This window comes from Formica exsecta, unplaced genomic scaffold (assembly GCF_003651465.1).
Source record: "Formica exsecta isolate Colony F162 unplaced genomic scaffold, ASM365146v1 scaffold62, whole genome shotgun sequence".
Classification (NCBI taxonomy): Eukaryota; Metazoa; Arthropoda; class Insecta; order Hymenoptera; family Formicidae; genus Formica; species Formica exsecta.
In genome coordinates, this window is record NW_021853381.1 from 559,940 (window position 1) to 585,379 (window position 25,440).

Below are 25,440 nucleotides of genomic sequence, written 5' to 3' on the forward strand. Positions count from 1 at the left end.
AGGAAATTTCAGTGTTGCAGAATTTGCGAGGGGAAGCTAATTTCATAGAAGCAATATCTAATTCATAGTCTACTGCAATAATCTCCCAATTTTGCTCCAGAGGGATCGCAATGCGGAATAGTGCAGAGTAGTTAGTCGCACAGGAATCAGTTTCAAAGGGATCCGTCAATAAACACGTGTCAGTTGACACGCGCCAAATGACACGTGCCAGGCACAACACGAAATTATCACACTAAAAACCCGTTTCGGCCGTTTTATTAATTATTTATTAATTATTTTATTAATTATTTCACTCTCAGATTGACGATGAAATACTGCATAAGAAGTTATTTTTTTAATGCAATAAATGAATGCAAATTTTTCTGTTTATTATAATATATTTCGAATGCTGCTTAAGCTCGTTCCACTTCTCAGAGCTTGCCAATTAATGAGTGCGCAGATAAAATTGGACTTAAGACGAATTCAACGTGATTGCTGCCAGCCACTTACCTCGAACCTGTCGTCTATGTTTCGAGATGAATCTTCGAAGAAAATTACATATCGGAATTTTTCCTTGCCATTTAACATATCGTCAAATTCTAGGAACATATTCATGTGTGTTATTCTTTTCAGAAAAAAAAAAAGATTTTCTTCAAAGCAGAAAATTCCTCTTACTCCTCTATTTCAAATGTAACTTGATATCTTTTATTTTTTTTCACAATATTTTTTTAAATTTTTATTTTATAGAGAAATACGTATATTTACGATTTTTAAACAAGTAGAAATTAATAATAAAATAGGCAAAATAGATTAGCAATGATTCGCGAATTTTCGATGACGTTTATGAAATTTATTAAAAAAGAATAAAGTTTTTCGCTGCGCAACAGTTGCGTTGATAATTGCTAATTAGTGAAACTGCACGAGAATACGTGACACAACGCACGCGCCGTTCAATGAATCGGTCTAGAGTTGCCTCGTCGTGCTATCCAACTTTAATGCGCGTTCTTCACTGACTTTATTTCGATACGATACGCTAGAATCTAACCTTGACGCTATCTAACGTAAGCCGAAATTTCTTGTACATACATTAGTTTAAGCGATTAGCGATGAAAATCGCAGTATACAGATGCATCGTTATCACGTTCATTATAGCGTATGATTAAGCGAACGTTACGTTATGGCGTGATTAATGTTTAACGACGTAAAAGGTCTCATCATGCCATCCTTTGTTCTAAAATTGAGATCCATAAATCACTTGATGACGAATATTTAATTAGCTTATGCAAGCTTGTACAAGGAAGAACGTGTAATTTTTCTTGTAATGCAATAGCCATCTCAGGTAATCAGTAAGATATAATGATACGTGTGTGTTTATACGTTATTATTATCAATTATGAATCTATTATACTTATCTATAATATCTATTTATAGTATATGAATCTGTATCTTATATATGTATTATACGTGAAGGAGACGCTATCAAAACATGTAACACACTAGAAATACAGAAACCTATATTATGCTTATGGTTTTATCAAGAACGCATGTTTCCCGGAGATTCGCGATGGCGTAGATAGAGTTTGTTTGAAGTAAAAGAATTTGAGATAGACCGGAAGCAAACATCACAGAGACGTGAAGATGGCGTGGGCGTAAATTCTACGTAAAACGCAAACAATTTGCAATTCCAGGTTTTTTACTCTAGAACTGCAAATATAGTTAGAAATACAGTTTATGATTAAAACTTGTATTAAAATCACATTTATTTCAAGCGCAAAATATCCTGCAATAAAGAAAGAAATCCAAAAGATTATATCGAATTTTATATGCACGGTAAAAACAAAACTGAACTGGTCTCTTTAAAAAAATTTTTCATTAAATATAAAACTTTTCGCAGAAAGAAAGAAATTCAAAATTCTCAGAAAAACCAACCAAATGTCTACTTATCAATATTAATGGTTTATGTCGAAGTAACATGTAAACTAAAGTGTGTTTCGCTTTCATTTCACTTTTATATCTCCACGTCATGATGCATCGAGAAATATGTGTAACAGAAATATTTATCGCAAAGATGATGTTATGTATCTCTTAAATCTTCAGGAAAAAGAATATATACAGTTATTTGCCTTCTTCACAATCGTGGAAGAATCCAGGCAAATATCAAGCTTCGTAAATCAAAAAAAAAGAAAAGAACTAACTACTAATTTACTTTCACGAAAACGAGCGTTGTCTTCGTCATCCCGGAGAGACTCGAGGCAATCTCTCTTTATGTATGTTACAACGAACTCTCGGAATAATATAAAAATAGAGAGCTTCGCATATTGTCATCCTTTCGCTTGGCGAGAAGCGAAAGTGACAATTTTGCGACAATAATGTGCGTGCATCCCGCATTATGCGCTCGCCCGCGTGCGAAGACGCCCGTGCACGGCACGCATTCGCGCACATTAACGCGCAAACAAACAACGTGTCCTAGCTTGAGGAAACACGATCGATGCACCTAACGTCTCGGTGACGAAAAACATGAATGTCCCGCGTGAGAAGCGGCTAGGATTATCGATCGTTGCAGCCGATGCATGTGGGCACCGTTGTCGTCAGAAATAGCCCAGTTCCTCCTTCTCATGGGTGAAAGAAGGTCACGGTAATGAACTATTTCACTTATTTTTAACGTTCTATCCCGTTATCGGCGGTGCCGTTATCACCGATGTTTTTTAACGCGACGATCGTCCGCGGTTAAAATACGATTTCAAGTATTATGTGAGCGTATGTCAATTTTACGTTTCATTTCCAGTGTATATATATATGTATATTTATTTATTTTCTGTCGGTAACAAAATGCAGCAGACATTTCAATTTTCCGATCCGTTACAAGATTGCACATTTATTTCCGTCACCAGAGAATAACTTAAGATGGCATATCCGTTTGAACTCTTGAAAAATGAGTACATTTTCTAGATTTTTTTTGCAGCGCAACGACTTGATAAAAACTTTTTTTTTACGATATTAATACAATATTATTAAGTACCTAAATAAAAATTTTCAGCTTAAAAAAATTTTTTATTTTAAGTTAAGCCAATATTTGCAGATTTATATTTTTATGCACGGTGTGCATGAAAACGCGGGCTACGGATTGACTTTAAATTTTGCATGCAAGTTCCTAATAAGATTCATTTGTTAACAAAGCCTTTTTTTAATCCGATTCCTTATTTTTTTTTGTTAATAAAAAAAGATAGACTTTTTTCAAAAAAAAAAGCAGAACTTTTTCTCAACACACGGTCATATTTTTATTTTTTAAAATTTTGAGAAAACGCTTGGATAGCTATTAATGTTTAATAAAAAAAATTGTATTTTTGATTTCGGATGTGATCTACGAACGTTTTCATGCACAACGTGCAGCCATCTAAAATTTGGAGGAGCTCTGCAAATATTCTCATAACTTAAAAAAAAAATTTTTTTAAGCTGCAAATTTTTATTTAAGTAGTAAATAATATTGTATTAATATTGTAAAAAAATTAAAAATTTTTATCAAGTCGTTGCACTGCAAAAAAAATCTAGAAAATGTTCTCATTTTTCAAGGTTTCAAACGGGTATGCCCCCTTAAGTTATTAACATATGCAAATATGATATATAATGATTACATAATGATAATGCAAAATATTCTATTAGTTATATGTATAATCTTGAAATGTGGCTTCAAGTATAACATAAATTTAGAGGGAACTCAAGGAAGTTTAAGCATATATTGTGAATTTATCTTCAGCATACTTTCAGGAAGATAATATATTTCTTCTAGCATCTCTCTGAAGAAGAGGGGATAGCTTAGAAGAGGTACGTCTCTTCTGTCAATGATTAACCTAAAAATATCAATCCCCCTCAAACGGAAATTATAAAGAAGATTAACCATCAGCCAATCTTTGCCATCGTAATATAATATCTTCCTCAATTTCTAGTCTCTCCTTGAAATGTATCACTGATCGATAATCCTTCGACAAGCGCTGGCAAAGCGTCTGAAGTTAGAACGAATTTTCTGTATCAAAAACGGCATTCTGATTTCCGCTTGTCTGTTGACGTGCGCATGCAAATTACATAATAAATGATACCGACACAAAAGACTCAGGATAACGCAAGCGTGATTGATGATTTATATATGCAGCTACGTTTCAATTTGTTTTGAAATATGTTCCATTATCTCGATATAGACTTCCACATACGTCATTTTTAGCTCCTCTAATTTCCTCTTAAGATAGATACAGGTCACAAATTACGTCGACGATCGTCGGACAAATGATGGCAATGCACGTTAAGGCAAATATTATTGCACGAAAAGAAGCTACGATTTATTGTGGAATGTATCCCCAATATTTCAATGCGTCCGCTCGCGTTTCTGCGCGTTTATAGATGTGTACAAAAAGTTTCGAGGATGCGATAATTATGATCTCAATGTCCTTCTTTCAAGGAGATCTTTTTTCGCAGCTGTTACATAACTGACAAAACGTACTTGACAAAAGTCATCTCGCGTTTTCCAGTTGCTTGTTTCGAATTTAAAAACCCTCGAAATATAGATGTGATGACACATTGATGTGTGGCATTTCAATACCGCAATTACAGCTGCAATGTTCGCGAGATAATCGCGATGAACATGTGATATCTCTATTGTCGCGAGACGTTACGACATTCCCGCCGGCCGGTAAAATTCCTCCTGTTATAGACTATCGTTTTTATTATGAGCAGACGGGAAAATTCCAAACGTGTTGCATGCCTGCGTAATTGAACATGCAATTCTATTCTCGTGCAAAGATGTAACAAAAAAATTCGCTCCGATGCTCCTGATAGCTGACATTTCGCGAAATCAGTAGAATCACTTGCAAAAGTATCAATCAATTTATTTTATATATCTTGTATTATATTTTATTGAAAATTACCGGACACTCGTCTATTTAATAACAATATTTAAGTCTGGCGTACGTGAAGAATAAAACGATAGCATGCAATACATCTCTATTATTGTTCTACTAGCAGCTGCTCACGAACCAGACACGTGCCGTATACGGACATCGGCTACTTATTATGTACAATCACTAAACAAGCATCACGAGGTTCATAAATATGATCAGATTGCGATGTGTCTAATACATCCGATCACGCAATCTCGCTCCTGAATGTTTTGATTGGCGATGTCGTCGGAAAGGAAAGTCGAGCATCGAGCTGTTAAAGTTAGATAATGCCGTTTATTTTTAGGTGATACTAAAATACAAATAATTTCACCCCCCCATATATATTTTTTATCTCTTAACACATTTTACATAAAAATAGTTTAATAATTTTTTTATTATTTTTAAAAATCAATTAACTAAAAAAAATTTTGTGCTCCAATAATGAAGATTGTTATTTTTTACAATCCTACTTCTATTATATTTTTTTAATATATTAACTTTAAGAAGGCATTCTATAAATAAATGTCTTTCTTATCATTTATAAATAGCTATAATGCCTTGATAATTATATTGAACTTTTTTTCATAAATAAAAATCTGTATATTTTCGAGTCTAAATAAAATTATTTTGTTAGAAAAATTATTATAAGACGAATTTATATTGACTTTATGCAATCCTTTATGCAAGTATTTTTGAGCGGCGGAAAGATTATTATCTTCACGAACTGTATCTTGCAATAATTGCAACTGACCTTGTTCTGATAAAAAAAGCGAGAACACGGTCAATCGGAATGAATATAAGACTCCTCGTAAATATTCTACATTTATCTCATAGTAACATACCACGTTTGTCAATTAAAGTATGCTACTATGTTTACAAAAATGCTTTTAATATGTCCGCTTAATAGAGCAACACAAGAATATATAACATTAATAATTTTTATACTCCTGACATACTCCAACGTAAATACCAGGAAATATCAAGCATCAGCAAATATAGCAAAACAGAAACCCGCTATACTAAAATTTATATACACTTATATAAACATTAAAGACAAAGAGGTACTTGAGAATGTAATATCAACGCTTAATCGTAAGGTGGATTTGACTTTTGGAATGAAAGCAACTCCTTGTATGAGATATATATCATAGCTTGATGAGAATTCGAGATGAAAACAGATCTTGACTATTTCAAGAACATCACAGCTGTGTGACTTTGTATGCAACTCGAGTAGACGATTTCTTCTCGCAGTGGATTCAGAGTAACAATACCGTTATAAATTAATCGTAAACCATCGCGAGACTGACACGCAGTCTCGGTGCAACAACCATGTCGGGAGATAAGAGCTATCACTTGCATGTCGGTATATTCAGAAATTATAGCGCGCATACACAATAGTGTGCGGATGACGACAACGACGCTGGTCCTTGAGCGACCGGAAGATAATGGATGATTGGATAAAACATACCATTCACGAGAACACATAAATGAGATAAGCATGTTGCGCAATTTCTATCGAAATCGAATTATGTATATTCCATATTAAAAATTAATTTATAATAATTGTGTAATATCTAAAAATTGTTAGAAATTATGTGACATGTTTGTTTGACAATTGTTCATATTCGTTATTTGCTGAATATAATATCATTGTTATTTACAACCTGATTAAAACTTAATTACGTTAATAAGAGAATATGCATTTTTTATGTCCAGTTTAATTTTTATTTATTTTTCCATTAATCATTATTTGTTTCTATCAAGGTATGCTATCGATTCGTTCGATACGTTGGAAAACTAAACTCCACGCTTTGAATATATTTTCCATCCAATCAATAATTAATAATTATTAATTGTAAACAAGTATATGAATAAAATCATTATATATTTTCAACTGTGTATTAATTAATTTAATTGCAAAACTTGCCGGGATTTAATTTAGTCGCTATAGCTGGCGGTATCAAAATATTCTTCCACGTGCGCGAGAGCAACGGTTACATCTACATCAACTATATACCCTTTCCACGTGTATCTTTCACGTGCCATTATAGTCCGAATTGGAACGTAGTTACATTGTACAGTATATTGTATGAGAATAAAGGGCGATTGAAAATAACTCTTGTCATCAAAATAATAGCGATATGCTCAAGGCAACTAATATATTTCATTATTTTCCACAATCCTTTCTACAATTCGCCGAACCAGTGACCTTTTGTTCGGTACGCGCGATGATATTTAAATGATCATTTTTTGTGTCTACCATAAATCACAGAGTTCAATAAACAGCTAAAGCAAAATAGAATATCCCACAAAACCGGTATTTCCAGATTTATATGTATATAGAAAACATATACATACAGAGACACTAGCAAAGGAAATAATAATAATAATTAATAATAATTAATAAATAATTAAAATATGTTTAAATTTAATTTCTCCTATTTCGCGAAATTTTGTCCTGTTTACTAAAATTCAAACGGCAATAAAGGAAGCGAATAGCTCTATAAATACGATATATAATACATATATAAGTTCTATGAATAAAGTTACGTTTATAAAATTTATAATATTTAAAAAAAGACATTGTATGTCTGCGAATAATATAATCGATCGGCATACTTCGAAAGTTGATTAAAATCGACAATACCAGAAAACAATTTTCACGTTTTACATGAATACGCGAGAGATATTTTATCGGAAAGAGACTGAGTGATTTCCCATTGATATCTACAACGATTTACGCATCGTCACGCAATCCTATTACAAATTCCATTCGTCGAATTGTATAAATGTGTTTTAGATTTACGTTGAACGCAACGATAGAAATCAACATGATAAAACAGATCAATCTTTGAAATTCAATAACAAAGGTATATACATATATATATTGATGTGTAATAAAATCAGGCGGCCTATAATCCCGTCGACTTATAACGGCGACACGTGTGCACACATAAAACGCTAAAAAAAGAAAAGCGTATACAGAAAAAAGCTAATCGTTTTTTGTTTTTTTTATGGGAATATGTAATATTATTTTTATAGAATTCGATGTCGTTCGTTAATTTAACAGCAATTATTGCTAAAATTATTGATAGTAAAAAGATAGTAGCAAAATATTATTGCAAAACAAAAATATTATTATATACAGCCACAAAAGAGAGAAAGATATTAAATTTTCAAAACCATTAAATAAATAAAGATTTTAGATTATTGAGATAAATAAATAGAAGCAGAGGAAAACAAGCGATTCGCATGAATGGAGATGGAATTCGTTATTTGGTAAGAACAGCTCCATCGATTTTCCTATTTACGTACTGCACGCCATGTTATCTCTGTCCATGTGTTACACCCGCACACATCGCCAGATCTGTTTACGAGCAACGATTAATATCTATTTGCTGTATCCATGTTACAGGAACATCTCTCAAAAGACCCTCCTTTATTACCGGCATAAGTGATAAAATTAATTAGTCGAGCATAACTAGAAGCCATTGATTGATCTTGCCTATAAAAAGCCAAGAATAAATACTCTCGCAATTTTCTTTTATATCCACTCTGATTTTTTACATCGTTTATATCATAATTCAATTTTACATGCATTTATATTGCGTATAATTGACATTTGCCGTTTTTGAACAAGTAATATTTTTTATAATGTTATAATAAATATACATTATATAAAGATAAATGAGAAAAGTAATGTACACCCTTGAGAGAACAAAATCAGCTATCCGAGAAATTTTGATTACGTAAAAAGGAGCATATTTGCTTTTTACGTTGCATATGTAGTTTATGTATATTTGCAGCTCTCTCTCTCTCTCTCTCTCTCTCTCTCTCTCTCCTCTTCGATATCACTTAATGTCACTAAATTTACAGATAATAATTCATCTGCGACATCAAAGTCATGAATCTTACGGCGGAGACAGTCACTTCCCAAAGCCAGTTTTGAAAGGCAAAAGCGAGCACGAGATCATATATCGCCTTTTCCATTAATATTATCTAATAAAAGATCTCAGAAAGAGAGCATATCTCCTACAATACGTTTTCTGCTTTTATATAATTTTTTGAAATATGGAAGAAAGAAAGAGAGAGAAAGAGAGAGCAAAAAAGAAAAAATCATGAAAAAAAAAGAATTAATAAAATTATCTTATAAGAAAGATTTGTTATAATTACCAAGCTTCAAATCAATACACACATAAGTAATTAAAATGCAAAAGATATTTCTTTAAAAATTCTTCAATAAATTTCTGCAGTAATTCATAAGATGGTATTTTTTTTACACATTACAAAAAATTTTAAAAATTTCATATTATATGACTATAACTAGAAGACAAATAATGCTATATATTTATATGTAAATTATGCAATATCGATTTTTACTGTTCAATTATAACATTCAAATACGATAATGCATGACGCAAATTGTACTATATATATGTATATTAGATATGATAGTCACACGTGCCTCAGATGCGAATATGTCACGACTATCGCTTGCAACATTGCGTGTGAGCTGCATACATCTTTACATGTATATTCTACATCTATTTCATGCATTCGCACGGAAAACGCAAATGATAGCAATAAATCGATGTGTCGTAAAAATAATCACAGTGATTTGTCCCGCGGATGAGCATATCTACGAATAAAAACTCTCGTCCCGAGTACTTCACGCAACATTTACGTCATTTATCGCGTATTTGCTACTCTCGTTATCTTTGGTCTGTAAAAGTCTTCTATGATAATAATGTCTGGAAGTTGATAGCTCCGTTATACTTAAAATAATTTTAATATGTTCTCGGGTTTTGGAATGTTGATAAAAATTCGTACATATAACAACAAGATTATTAGGAAAATAAAATGGACGCAAATGTCTTTTTACAGATTTCTCTCTCTCTCTCTCTAAAAAGTAAATTTAATAAAAACATTTACAATGGGATATAAAGTACGACGTCTTCTTTCTGAACACTTAAAGAGATTTAACCCAATTTATTACCAACGGTTAATTGTTATTTTTATGATCTTCCGGATAGTCGCATAACGAATGGTCAGCATCAATTTCAAAATCATCAATTTCAAAATCATCAAAGATAAATACTAACATCCGGTCTTTCACACGATAGTAAAAATAATTCCTTGTTTTAAATAAGTAAAGACGATTTATATAAGCTTTCCACGAATTTTTCTCCGCACCTGTCAAACATTCCTCTTCCATCGAGAACGGATGCTACTTATTTTTTAATGGCTCCTCAAAACAGCATAATATGAGACAGCTCTTACTTTTGTGCCAAAAGAAATATCTTTCTGAGTCAAACAAAACAAAAGGCGAAATCTAGATGTACACATGATAACGTAAACGTCTCGATCGACGTTTAAACAAATTGCACCGCGTGCGCGTCTCACGGATCATAAATCAAGTCCTGAACATTTCGGGCGCTTGCATTAACGATTTTGACAGCAATTTTTTTTTTTTTAGACAAAGCGAGAGAGAGAAAGAGAGATAAATTTGTGATAAAACTGCGACCTTTATTCAATTCAGGAGTTGTAGCTAAAACTACTTAAAAACTTTTGATGATTCTTCGTTTTCATGTTTTCGTGAATGGAAATTATATCATTGTTTTTGTCTCGATGATAATGATTATAATATTTACAATAATAAAAATAATATTTACCATCGTTTATTCGCAATAATTAATAATATTAATAAACATGATAATGTTTATCGATTCATCAACGAAGTATTTATTCCGTTTTATCAAACGCATTATCAAACAGAACCGTTCGCGAAAAAACAATATGTATAATATGATGTATTTTTCGATAAAAATTATAGATGAACGATGAGTAAAAACAGCACAGATATATAACAGTAGCTTAAATGCCAATTGTACAATCACGTGCCAGAAATTAAACTATATAAAAAAGAACTATACTAAATTTATGATTTATGAAAATATTTCGGAAAATTTGCGAATTTATAATTAAAAAAAAATTTCTAAGTACTTTTTGTTAATAGAAAACAATTTCACTGTCGCGTATAAAAATCACAAAGTTATATATTAAACATAACATCTAAACTCATATCATTTATTTAAACGATGATATCATAATCTGCGCACAATATTGAGAAGTCTAAAGTTTACGCTTTTAAAACGCGATTGGATAAGGCTTCTTATATGACAACTCCACATATTCCCTCCCTTTTTCTTATTTATAAAGATGTAAATGATAAATAAGACACAGATAAAGATTTTATAAAAAATAAACAAGGATATATTTTTATGTTCGATATTCGTTGCAAGCGCGCGCGTCACTCATTGTGTAATTAGGTATTACATAACTAATCATTTCACAACCAAAAAATACGAGAGGCTTGCTTATAAATACCGATATTCGCAACAAAGCTTCTTATGATACGTTATCATAAGGCGTTATTGTCAGAGCTTACCGTTGCTGAACACAGTTCGTTTTACATACGGTGATGTCAAGAGCGTAAGTGGCACTTTTTTTAACGTCGGGACTGTTTATCGATGTGGCTAAGTTACATGCGCTTATGCTGCGTGTGCTTGCTCAGTTATAAGAGGCATAATGCACTAGATACACGAACGGGATGCATCGGCAACAACGGGATTAGTGGATAGGTGACAACGGGATTAATAACGAGAGACGCCGCAATAATCACACTTAATAATAAAAGCCACTGATCTAATGCTTGCATAAAAAAAAAACTATGTATATACATATATGCAAATATTTTTTAAACCGTTCTTCTACCGCATTGCGCGTAATCGAATACAATCAAAGTTAATTGAATCTCCCAAATGGCAGTTTTTATGCTCAAAATGCTCGGTCCGAATTGCTTTCATCTGCATGCAAATGTATGGAATGCTTATGAAATCATTCTACTTTTTTCAGAATTACTAATTCAATCTATGAAAAAATGTTTAATAAATATTTCTCTTTAAAACGAGCGATTATAGAAATATGACAACTTTTGCGTACAAAATAAGTTATACGTAATAAAAAAAGCTTTTTGCAAAAAAATTAATCTGTTTAATATATTCAATTCATTCAAATTAAAGCAAATTATATTTTAACAGAACATTGTGACTAAAGACGCAGTTATTAGAGAGCTCTCATGTTAAAAATAAACTCAAGCTCTCTCTCTCTCTCTCTCCTTCTCTCCTGAGAAAATAAGTTCGTACATGGAGTGCCGCGACGCTAGGCGCCACGTCTCCTGGCGAGACGCCAACATTATGGATTTCGGAATATACCCCAGAGAGAGATGTTTCTCTCTCACAATTTCCCCTTTTCTAAGTTGGTCAGCGAAGAAATTGACCTCGTGTTTGATTCGCTATTGTCCAGCTTATTTTCAAGGATCATCAAAAAGTGATGAAAGTCCCTGCGTAACTCTTAATCACCGCAAGTGACGTCTTTTGCCAAAGTTCGTGAAAACAAGATTCTGAAAGTGAGATAAAAAATTTTCGCGTAAGCGAAAAATTGATGAATATGTATCTGATAAATTATTCAATATTCGACTTGTATGTGGAATTTCTGTATCACCAGACATAGCTTACCCTCGTATAAATAATATAAGATTTTGACTCTTACCCCCTTCTATTACTCTTTTACTTTTAAGAAATTTTATTAATGATGGTACAGGTACAGGATGAACTATTTACCCACCCTTATCTTCAAATATTTTTCATAATGGCCCTTCTGTAGACTTAACAATTTTTTCTCTTCATATTGCAGGTATATCATAATCAAATTTTATACAAAATAATATAGAGATCTATTTTGCTTTTTTTAACGGTTAACTTATTGGAAAAACGGAAAACAATAGCGACGTTGATAAAAGTTTGAATTGATCCAAACTTCTGAGTTTAAAGTAACGAGAAGTTGCTGAAAACTGAATTTCTGATTTTTCTGTAGTTCACAATTTTCGAAAAGTTGAATTAAAGAGAAACACTATTAAACTAGTTCTCGATCAAGATAATATTTAGTTATAAAACTTAAAATATATTTTATATATCAGAAATATGTACAAAAAAGAGAAACAGATTTTCGAAAGAGAATTTCGTGAATAAATCTGCTCTAATTTTGCAAAAATTATGATCTCTTGCAATTTTCAAGATTATTCAATCTCTAGTTAGATAATCTGAACTCATATCATTTATATAAAAAAAAAAAAACTAAATGCTCAGATAAAAAATATTCACAACAAGGGAACACAAATAAAATAAATATTTTTAAATTTTGTTCAAACGGAAATCAATTTTTCAACCTTTTGTTGCCAATTTTTGAAATGGCTTTACAAAACTCAGAATTTGTTTGTAGGAAAGAATTGTGAAATCATACTTCGAATATTTTTGCATGAAAAGCGCAAACATAGCATCGTATATCATGTATACATAGTCAAGCGGTAGAAGCAAGTAATGGTTTTGCATTATAATTATCGACATTGTTATAAATGCGTCGAGAATGCGCCGTGGAGTCCATTAGTGCAGCATATTGGTGCGCCAGTGTTTACGTTCGTAATAGAAACATGGGGTTACAAGGGTACTCGAACATATATATGCTGATCTTGCTATTGAATGCAATCGCTATAATCAATGCTCAGTCTGGTAAGTTTTCGAAAAATAATGACTGTCTTGTGTAATATTAATTAAGAATTTTCATTTGCAATTTTACACATCAGAAAAAAATATAGATTTATAAAATTAATAAATAGATTAATAAATATTATATTTTTTAATAATAATTATTTGTGTAATTTATCTAAAAATTCGATTGCCTACGCGATTAACACGGTTTTCCATAATTTTTTCAGTGCCGAAAGGACATAGCGGAGAGAATACCAGCGGTCATAAGCATAACGATAGTCATGATAGTAGTGTCAGCACTGGCGATGATAAGAACAAGAGTAATATCAGTAGTAACACTGGCCATAATAAGAGCAAAAGTGATACCACCAGTAGTAGCATTAGCGATGATGAGGACATAAGTGATACCAGTAGTAGCGATGACGATAATAAAAGTGATATTAGTGACAACACCAGCAATGAAAATGGCAAAAATGATACTATTACAGGGAAAGATATCGAACACGATATTATCATTATAACAGGATGTATCATGCGTACAAGGATCATAGGAACTCTTATAATGCATATTACTCAGCTCACTAACGTGGTTTTTGTTTTTTTGCCCAGCTTAAGAATTCCAGTTATAAATTATTTCAATAATGTTTGTGCATTTGTAATTAATTTGCTGATACAATTCAACGGTATGTTACAAGTAATCGTAGAACTTTTGATGCCACTTTTAATTTAAGCGCAATATTCACATAAAGATTTAAGCTTCAAAATAATTTAAACTCGTCGAATTATCCATCGGAACGTGCAAAAATTAAACAGTCGAGATAAGTAAATATTCACTTATATTCAACAGCGTTATATTTTAAGTATATTAACACAGTATGAAATGAATTAATTATAACGATAAAAGATCTGATGGCAAATATAGACGATGCGTAAATTATAATATTAAAAAAATTTATTTCCCGAAGTATTAAATGTACAATTAAAAAAAAATATATATTTTTAAGCGCGACAATTTATTTGCTACAAAATATATGGAATCACGATTATACGGAAGCTCGGCAGTAGTAATAGAACTATTTGGTCAGACAGCACGTAAGTCCTTGCATTCAGGCACTAAAAAAATCGTTATAGTCAGCTATATAGAATAGATCTCTGTGGTGAGACAAGGGAAAATTCCTTCCTCTGTCGATGAATTCATCGAATTCGGCGCAAAATAGAGCAATGTAAATTTGGTTGAGTCATGTAAATGTATTATTCATCAAAAGTATCAGCGAAAACCGAGCTTACTATTTAAGGTGATCGCGCGTGAATCCGAATATCACTTATTTCAATTTAAAATTACTAGTATTTTCTGTAGTAAAACATGTATGTACTTTTTATGTACTTGTATCTGCATTTTTGTCCAATATATTGATGCTTTATGTTATATGTCACAGCTGCACTTTTAATAAAAATGTTCCGCAATTAAAGAGAAAATTGTATTTATTACACATTTGATTATATTTATTTATCTACTAAATATTTTGCATATTATTTTTTGTTATTTACCAATTAATAATCGTCGAAAATATGTATATCTATGTAAATTGATTTGTAAAAATTGCGCTATTTTATGCAAACAGTAGCAAAATAACGAGCAAATTATACTTTATTCATTAGCACACATAGTTTGTGACTATTTTCGTGATCTTATCCTGAAGTAGCATTTGGCAAGTTGACAGTTCCATCGACAATGTAAAAAATGCGCACGTGCATACATGCACATACATATGATACATATACATATATGCTACGATATACGATTGTTTCCTAGGGAAAATAAATGTGCGAATCGTAAACGCGATAGTATGGGAATATATACATAGAAATGAGAACTATGTGTCAGCTGACATGACAAATAAGCGACCGAACAAAAGCAATGATCAAACCGAAATACGTCGCAACGATAACATTTCAATTTCGTATATTTTCAAGAATTTTTCGCTTGCGAAAAATATTACACATTTTGAAAACTATTCAAATTTTGAAAATCCGATTAGATTGAAAAAACATTCCCCGTTAAAGCAACAACAATCGCGTATTCACGAACGAAACGAGGCTGAAAAAGAGTGATAGGCTCAATTAGAATACCTTCTTTGATCAGGCCTGAAAATATCGCGAACAGGTTTCGTCGAAAACATCTTGATAGATTCGCGCACAGCATCGTCTCGGAAAAGTATTTCGATAAAATCGAATTTATTTACGTCTAACAATCACGCGTGATACACATGATGCACACGAGTCGGCTCGGCGATACGGGAGCACGAGATCCCTTGAACCTGCGTGAAAGAGGTTAAACGGTCGTGATAACGATTATTTCTCTTCTCGAAACGATCGATGCTGTTAACGTCACGATCTTTATAAATCGCGAAATTATCACTCGAACAATCAGATTGGCGCAATCGTGTAGTCTTCTCCTATATTCTGTAGTAATACCTCCTTATTCTGTAATTCCCCTCGCTATTCTGTAATAATATCTCGTTACGCGAAGCACACGTGATTGATATCGCGCTGATTTTCCATGCATAATCCTTGATAGTTTCCCTTAAAATTCTACAACCATCACAATTAAACTGTTCCGAGTTTCGGATAAAGTCAATGAACGATAAGGCATATTGTACTGATAATTTAATTGTACGCGCATTCTATCTCTACTCCTGTTATCTCTACTCCTTAGGTCGCTGAATGCTAGTTGTTCTTTTTCGTAACCGAGAGACTCTTTGCGTTCGAGCATTAAACGACAAATAAAAACGAGCAAGACTCTTTGCGCAACAAACCATGAGGGACGCTAATTGGTTCCAAAGACAGAAGAGTCTTCTTTGTGAAACGTTTCACGGACGAGATTGAGTGCGAAAACGCGAGTAAATGTTTGCCACGGGCATTTCGAAAATAAAGAAGGTGAATTAATACTAGGCTACGGTCGGTCGATCCGATGGAAAATTTTCTATTTTACCTTCCCGTTCGTGTTACAAGGCATTTATTAAATAAAAAGTAAGACAAATAAATTAAAATAAAAATTAATAAAATAATAAAAATAAAAAATTTTTCACAACATTATAATAAAATTGAAAGGAGAAAAACAAAATTGTATTTATTTGTAATATTTATCGCAAAATATTATAATTCCAATGTTTTGCAAACATACATGTTTATTGAAACAGGTGTTCCAATCATATCCACGTTAAATATTGGTATCATTATTAGTACATATTTGTTATCGCGCGTTATTGTGCACTGTAACCACATATATATACCGATTGGTTTATTCGCACCGAGCGCCTAATGGTGAGGTCACGAGTCCTCGTCGTCGATGTAGGTTAATTAATTCAAAATATCGATTTTCTTTGAGGAGCAACCGACGCTCACAAGGGCATCCTTCGGATCAGTGCCGTTGGCTATCTTTTTTTTTTTCGTGAAAAGTTTTGCTACGTTCGATTAATTCAATTAGAATTACATGAAAAATCCAAGAAGATTTGTATATATTATTCTCTCTTAAAAAAAAAAAAACAAAAAAACCCGGCAGTTTCAAAGCATTCAAATATCTATATGTTGAATTGATATATAGTAAAACGCATTTTTATGTCAACCTTCCAATACAATTGCCATCAAACGGGGGTAACTTTACGAGCGCTTTTCTAAAAGGTACGTTATTACGAATATACGATAAATGCAAATTGCAGAATTTCATGAAATCGTTAAATTTGAGGAAACGAGAGGATAGTAAAATACAGATACGTGAAATCCACGAAATCGCTATTTTCTGATTGGTTGACGGACGCTTACTTGCTGATCTCGAAGCTGCACGTGTGCCAAGTGTATGAAAACAAACATAGTCCACTCCAGACGCATAAATAAATCGATATAAATCTGCTCAAGAGAATGTATTTTAGTGCGCGGTGCATAAGTGCTCGTTTAAGCTTTGATCTTAACGATTCTGACGAATATGCAAGTGGCGTCAATTAAAAATATTTTTTTTCTTTTTCTTTTAGTAAAATAATGCGATATTAAAAAAAATGATAAAATTTTTAATTATAAGGATAATTTTTTCATATATATTTTCAACTATATCGTGATATTAGGAAAGACAATGTGGTTTATTTTTAAAACGCTATTACAACGTTTGTGAGACGAGAAAGATCCCGTCGTTCACGCACAATGGAATGAATTACGGCTGAAGTGATCTTGTCAGTGGCAGTCTCACGGAATCGATAGATTTACACGCGAACGCTTCACAACTCCCGAACGATCTCGGCGAGAAATCGGCCTCTATGTGTAATCAACGCGCAGCCTCGACAGTTCGGTCACGCGTGCCACGCTTTCCCCGATATAAATCTGAAACCCTGATAGTTTGAATTTATCGTGTCCGCTCTGGTCCGCGAAACAAACGCATTTGGACGAGTTCTTGATAAATACGAGGGGCTTCGCGAGGGTAATGGGTTCATTCGTTCACCATAGATAGATACGTTAGAAAAATTCGCAGCTCTCTGCTTTCGGGGAAAAAAAGCGCGACCATATATCCTATAACGTCACGTAGTCGGGTCAAGGTAGTGCATTTATGGGACGAAATACGTGACCTAGCGAATTCAATGAAACGAATGCAGGAGACGAGAGACAGCACCGGAAGCTCAAAAACGAATGTATCAATTTGAGAGAAGACCTGTTATTTTTTGATCAAAATAAAAAAAAAAAAAATTGTTGAATTTCTAGAATAAAAGATTGATAGAGAAAAAATTGTTTACATGTTTTATATAGGATAATTCCCTTAGGATGTTATAAAACAAAAAAAGCTACAAAAGTGAAAATTTAAAACTACTGACCATAACTAAAAAATTAATAGCATAGTTTATAAAAGAATAACATAAAAAACAGAAATCTATTAAACTAATTTGAATAGATGGATTATAAATGGTCATACATATTGTTTTTTTTTTTAGGGAGGGGGGGGCGGATTTGTATAATACTAAAGTTTATATAAAATATATAAGAGTGATGTAACTATAAATCTTTAAGCAAATTATTAATATTAATAAATATGTATTATATAAATACATAATATATAATAAATATGTATTATATAAATCTTAGTTATATATTTCTTCTTTTATGATAATGGTTAAGTAACTCTGTATGAAGTAATTTTCTCCATAGAACATATTCTTTCTAGTTATATAATTCAACTTTTACGACAATATTTAACTTTCGCCAAAACTTACTTTACTTCGATTAAAGTGCAATTCCAATTCCCACGCTTTTTTAGTGGGAAATAAATCTTCACGCAATAAAAAAATAATACGCAACGTGACTTTCTTTGCGACAGTGCTGATTCTCGTTAAGCTTGAACGTCAAATTAAAACCGAGATAGGATTTTAAAGTGAGTTACGAGTTAACTTTCCACGTTTAGATTTGTTGGTTATTTATTTCTAAAAATTGAATAAGTAATTAACATGAGTCACATACGTCATTCTGAGACCGTGATTCAATTTCTAAATAAATTTTGAAGTGATGATATAACTGATTCAATCTCAGAATAATTCATATCTCACAGAATACAACACACAAAACATGATTAAAATAAGTTCTAAAAATCATTATTAGCTTTCGTTATTATTTGTTAATAAAATGCTATATTTCTGCTAAAAGCATTTGGACATACATGTATATTAAAAATTTTCTTCATTAAGATGACAACGCACATATAGACAATTAACACGAAAAAAGAATTTGTTTTTCAATCTTGTCTTTAGAGAATTTTTTAATTTTTAAATATATATATTTTATATATATCTTTTAAAGAATTAATTCCAATTTTAAATAATGTATTATTTATAAGGAAATACAAACTCTATTTCTATATATATCTTTCTCTTTCTCTCTCTGATAATGATTGCGTTAATTATCAACGCGCGTCTAAGCTTTTCCTTTTACTAAACTGACGTATGTACGTATCATTTAGCTTTCAACACACATTCACGTGAACGTCACTTTGACAAACAAGGAGCATCAATATTCTTACATATGTCACGTACGCTCAGAATAAAAGGATGACGCTTCTTTTATCAGCGAAAAGAAAGTAACTATAAAGAGTTGACGTGATGTCATGTAATCATGTTACTTCGGACTATGAACGCGAAATCGGTCGAAATCATGTAACAACTGAAAATGGTACGCATTTGCCGTAGCGCTTATGTTTATGCAAATAAGGCAAATAATTCATAAGGTGAGAATAAGCATGAGATATTTGGGCCGCAGTACAGGAAGAGAAAGGTCGTTTTAATGTACGGCTGCAAAAGCATAGGAAGAAGATGCATTTTATCTCTGCGCATATAAAAAAACGAGTCTATGAATCACGCGTCTCAAGAAATTAAATATGCTATTATATAAGCGATTCTAATGAATTACTTTATCGAGAAAGTAATAATAAAAAATGCCTACTGTAAGAGAGATAAACAATAGAAATTGTAAAACATAAAAAAAGAGTTTTAATTTACATTAAGAAGAATCGCGTCATTATTTTTTATTACTTCTCTAAAGATGCTAAATCACAGAAATATTTCTTTGTGTTTTCCATTATTTTTCTTTCTAATAATAAAACAAGATATTTGTGTAAAATTAATGCGCGGTTTGATTCTTGATTCTACGCTTACAATCGAGAATGTAATTCGTATAACGAGTCCAAAGAGAAGATCATAAAACTCGGTATTTTAATACTTTGTCGCGCAAATAACGGCAAGCTACAAAGAGGAACGGAAAATTCATTTAGTCTCACAATGACAATTAAGCGAGTTACGCGAAAGACGCAAAGTCTTTAATAATTTCCATGTCGAGGATGATGGTTATTTTACGGAGAAATAAGATTTTTGCGCTAACGTTATCATTACGCTTGTTACGCTAAATTGTTATTATGCTCAGCAAAAATGTAAGAAATATCAAAGCCTTTTAACAAAGAAATCACTTTAGAAATTAATGGTAGATATTGTAATATACAGATATGCAGTGTTTATACAGCTTTTTATATTTTGATCTCTTTTAAAGCTCTAATTTTTTTATATTTTTTAATTTTCTTTGAATGGGAACAAACCTTTTAAAAGGAATTCGGGTTAATTGAACACCTACACGGGGCTACACGTGGCGCTTCCTGGTCAATCAAAAAGGAAGCGGGGAAAAAAAATATATCGATTCAACGCTGGCGAAAGAAAGTAAAACTGCGCCACCGGAAAGTGCAAAAGGCAAACAACGTTTTTACACGGACCCCCAGAGAGTAAACCGAGCAGATTTGCTTTCGGAAAATTACGACGTTGCATTCGCAATTTTAATATCCAACATTTTTATCTAACTATCTTCAAAGAAGTTTAATTACCATATACGCGCGCTGCACCTTGGCGGACAGGTTATTCCACAAGCAATCTAGAAAACATCTTTCCAGAAAGTTCACAAAAGTGCTCGCGCAGGAAACTATTAAGAGCAAGATTCTTTGCGCTTATTAAATCCTTGCACATGACACGCACGACGTAAAAAGAATTAAACTCAATTGGAGCACGTCAAATCTCGCAATAAATATTCCAAGCGCATGAAAGAATATTAATATTCAAGGTTGACTTCCAGCTTATGCGGGATAAATGAGAAAAGTCTTCGCGCCAAGTCTTCGTGAAATTTTGTTTCGCGCGTCGGAAAGTTTTCGGAGCCTTTATATAAGGTTTCTCGATAAAACCTCGACCCTTAAAAAAAAAAAAAAAAAAAAAAAAAAAACAAAAAAATCTCCATCACTCTGAATAAAGAATTTGTAATTAAAAACATACGATAGTTCAAGGACATGACCCTTAAAAAAAAAAAAAAAACAAAAAAAAACGAGAACAATCTCCATCTTCCATTTTCATTCGCTCAACTTTTAATCTTTTTCGCCAACCCGTCGTGCTATCCACCATCGTGATTTGGCATCGCAAATGTAAAATTACGATTTTTCTCGTATCACAAAGAGGAAATAAATTGATCGCACTCGGACGATTCTGTTCTCGCGGCCGACCTCACCGATGCAAACGTGGAAATTGGAAATTCCCGCGACCGGAATATAAACGATTAACGACCGTCGCGGAAATTGCACGACTAGGATTGTCGAGAGTGTCATCGAGAAACGATTGTTTCTGCCCAGGTATGATAAGTGTCCGTTATCCGCCGGCAAATAAATACAGTCGAGTTTAACGCGTAAGCGGATCGTAATTCTTCGATATATGTTTGTTTGATATTTGGACTTCGGGATTTCCCGAATAAACAAATAATCTCTTTACGGTCACGGTTTGGCTTCGATCTTAGCGATTGTGTAATTCCCGCAGACATGCAACTGTTCGTGTAATCGAACAATTTTATATTGTCAATCCTGGGCGAATTCAACGTTGATTTATGCGCAAACAAAAAAAATTTTATTCCATTTAATCTCATAACGCCAGGGTAGAGATTATTAAATAAATCGCTAGTGACTATGATGCAAAATTCACTTATTAATGTAAACATTTTATATTTATCCATGTGATAAATCATGTACGCGAAAATAAATAAAAAATACATAGTATAAACATTTTACATTAACTATTTCACAAAAATAACATTAGATATATCTTTTTAACTTATTTAAATATTTTCAGGCAAAACAAAATAACGAAGTTTTTTTCAATGTCTGGCGTTCCATCAAATATAATTTTTAATTTACATTCATGTTACGGTACTGTTCCATTGAATTTATTTAAAGATACAAAGGATACGATTTATTTCAAAAATGTAGTGACCTTTATGAATTGGACTCACTTTCGCATGATTTTTTTCTGCTTAAAATCATTTGAATAATACATTCCTAAGGTCATTCCTAAGGATTTCTCACGAGATTTTGTGCGCGAGTATAACGCGATAGAGAATCTCTTTGATACTTGCAAGATGTACGAAAAATCAAGCATTGAGAAAACATGTCGCGAGAAAGTATAGAGAGGAAAGAAATATAAGCTTATAAAGTCGTACCTTTAGAGATGCCATGTCGGACACGGATCGATGCGTCTGAATGGTCTCCAACTGATCTAAGCACCAGTCTAGTTCCTCTATCGTTTCAACAGCCAGTTTCATAAAGGGCTCCTCTGAAAAATCCGGAAAAGCAAATTTAATACTATAAAAGTGCTTGTTTCGGCAAGCAACAAGTCAACATTGAAAAATGTTATCCGCCAATGTGGTTGTGAGTTTAGTCAATCTTGAAAAAATATCCTGAAACCTTTGATCATTTATATTTCTGTTTTTTCAAAATTTCATAAAATTCTTTAAAAATGAGTTAAATGTGAGAAATATTTTTAAGCGCTCTCTCATTCTTTTTGCGAAATATATGACAGTTTGGAAAATAAATATTGATATTTTAGAAATAAAAAAACGCGAAGTTCACAAAAAACTAGATAGAAATATACATTTAGCAATTGTAATAACAAATGCGTTTTTTAATAGAAATTAAATTAATAGAATCGATGGAGAACTCTAAGATTTTTTTTTCAATAACCGAAACTAAAATATGTGAAACATGGCCGTAATTACTAATATAATTTAAATATTATATTATTAATTTAAATATTATATTAAATATTATAATAAATAAAACTAATTTAAAAAAACAAGGCGTACGAAATTCTTGCTAAATAAAAAGTCGCTGAAAGCTTCGAGAATTAAGAAGGGATGACGTGACCTGGTACAATATTGATAAAAGGATGAAAACAAAGTTTCCTACTTTTGAAAAAAATTGAATAAACTATATATATAAAGTTTATTTGTGTACGTAATAAAAATCTCTGAGAGAAATCAAATATAAGAGTTTTATCGGTATCTAATGTAAATATATACAAAAGTACACTGCGTTCTTCAATTTAAAAAATTGATAGAAATAAATAATCGATAAAATATAAATAAATATCACATTTCTCAAAGCAATTATTCGCGTGTCATCGTTAATATAACAATAATTATTAAATCCCTTTTACAGAGGGCAAGACAAAATTTTCCGCGAATTATCAATAGATCGAAAAAAAATAATTAAACGTGATGTCAATATATATGTGTATTAAATTAAATAAAGATCATAAAAAATCACTAAAGGTTTAAAACAAAATTCTTTAATATGAAAATTATTAGATCCATTTGAAGCTAAAATAACTATAACAAAAGAAAATGTAAAAGATATTATGTTATCTCTCTCTTTACCTCCTGGCGCCAAAATCCGTGGCTGTGGCGTGCTACTGCCCTGTTGGCCACTACTCCTTCGCGATCTGGAAAAAACGGATGAAAAATTAATCAAAATTCAGGCCAATTGCAATGTCGTAATATCAAACGCACAGACGTTAATCTACTTACTTATTCGTCGGTACATTCGTGAGCGACAAGAAATTGTTCCTGACCGAGCGCAGAGAAGCAAGAATCTGTGCGAAGGGTGTAACGATGAGGTCCTCGCCATGGCTGTAATTGAAAGAGAGAAGGCATAATTCATCATCGACGTCTCGCTGATCCTGCATAATCGATAGGGCAAAGTTCGAAGGCTTTGCTATGAATATTTTGCCGAAAAGTCAGTGTCTACGTCGCTTCGCGTGTAAGTTGCATGCAAACGTGATAGCTCGATAACGTTACAAACGTAATTCCCATTCTGTCATTCTCTCTCATACACGCATGTATACATTAGATATATATACATAAACACACTTGCACATTTTTGCACGTTTCATCATGAATATCCAAGAATCGGATCTGAAGAAAAAAAAAAGAAAGAGATCAAAGCATAAAGTACGCGATTTCGTGCAAAAACCGCTAATTCAATAAATCTTTATTCTTGCTACGATGAAAGAAATTCTGCATAGGATTGCGTCAGGAGGATATGACATTCAGAAATAAACTATATTCTTGGATACTTGAAAGATAAAAGAGTAGATCACACGCAGAAATATTTATTTATTAAAAGACACTGGGTAGCTTCTCGCACGTGTTTGCGATTTGAATATCTCGTAAAGAAATTCCAAATAATTTTTATAGTATAAAAACAAATACTCGATCGGCTATAATTGATGAAAAATTATGTTAGACTTTTACACATTTCCCAAACAAACTGCCATATTTTTTTCATACATCATTTATTACTGCTTGTGCAAATGTATGTGAAACAGCTTCCATTTATTATACCGCCGCCCTAACTTCTGGCTATAGCGAGTATCTAGTTTTATCCGAATTTAATCCTATAACGCAAATCTACTGTGTATCACGTCGATTTATCGCGCATCGAATTTTATGCTCTTCTATTCCCACGAGCATCCAATACTTCCGGTATATACAAACCACTTTTCTTTAGCCGTTTTTTGTTTGTCCCTGGGGTTAAGCGACCTCCTGTTTTCGATCCCCTTCGTACATCTAGCATCCGTTATTTTATCCGGTATTTTTTGTATCTCTCACAGAGTTACCGTAACAATTAAGCGTGCGTATTAACACGGTACTACAATTTAGTATACTCAAAACATAATTCAGTATGAAACGTATCCATGTGTGCGTGCGACTACACGTGTATTACTTATTTTACATCGCTGACAATAACATTACGCAAATGCCTGAATAAACGCACGTGCATAATAAGCGAGATTACAAAGGGCTTTCACATCAGATAGATCTTGCGCGGAAGCTTAGGTAAAGTCTTTGGAGATGGATAATTCTCCCCGTACATCCCAGTAACAATGCTTAAATATCCACAACTATTTCATCTTTCGTTAAAAAAATGTATCACTCGAGGATTGCTATATATGTGTCATAATCGATTATCTTTCTGGAAAAAAAAATCACAGATAATATTTATTCTTAAATAATATTCTCTTTCATTTTTTGCAAGTCTTCCCCCC

The 25,440-nt window shown here is 32.4% G+C and overlaps 2 protein-coding genes across 6 annotated transcripts in view; one reads left to right on the plus strand and one right to left on the minus strand.

Annotated features, from left to right (window-relative positions):
- LOC115242737 (cAMP-specific 3',5'-cyclic phosphodiesterase, isoforms N/G) overlaps window positions 1–25,440 on the minus strand; it is a 63,286-nt gene that overhangs the window by 16,602 nt on the left and 21,244 nt on the right. For all 5 annotated transcript variants that reach the window (XM_029819256.1, XM_029819261.1, XM_029819259.1 and 2 more), the window contains 3 exons: window positions 23,921–24,022; window positions 23,771–23,835; window positions 22,556–22,668 (listed from right to left, as the gene is read on the minus strand). In XM_029819256.1, coding sequence (XP_029675116.1) covers window positions 22,556–22,668; window positions 23,771–23,835; window positions 23,921–24,022 — 280 coding nt within the window. The remainder of the gene's footprint in view (window positions 1–22,555; window positions 22,669–23,770; window positions 23,836–23,920; window positions 24,023–25,440) is intronic.
- LOC115242739 lies at window positions 13,312–14,984 on the plus strand. The gene is made up of 2 exons (XM_029819264.1): window positions 13,312–13,534; window positions 13,741–14,984. Exons 1-2 carry the CDS (start codon window positions 13,381–13,383, stop codon window positions 14,241–14,243), a joined length of 657 nt encoding a protein of 218 aa, XP_029675124.1. The 5' UTR covers window positions 13,312–13,380; the 3' UTR covers window positions 14,244–14,984.

Bases quoted from the DNA above. Each gene is read 5' to 3' on its own strand.
- LOC115242739 (XM_029819264.1), top strand. From the start codon at position 13,381: ATGCGTCGAGAATGCGCCGTGGAGTCCATTAGTGCAGCATATTGGTGC. The intron at 13,535-13,740 runs GTAAGTTTTCGA...TAATTTTTTCAG, and splicing joins TATAATCAATGCTCAGTCTG to TGCCGAAAGGACATAGCGGA.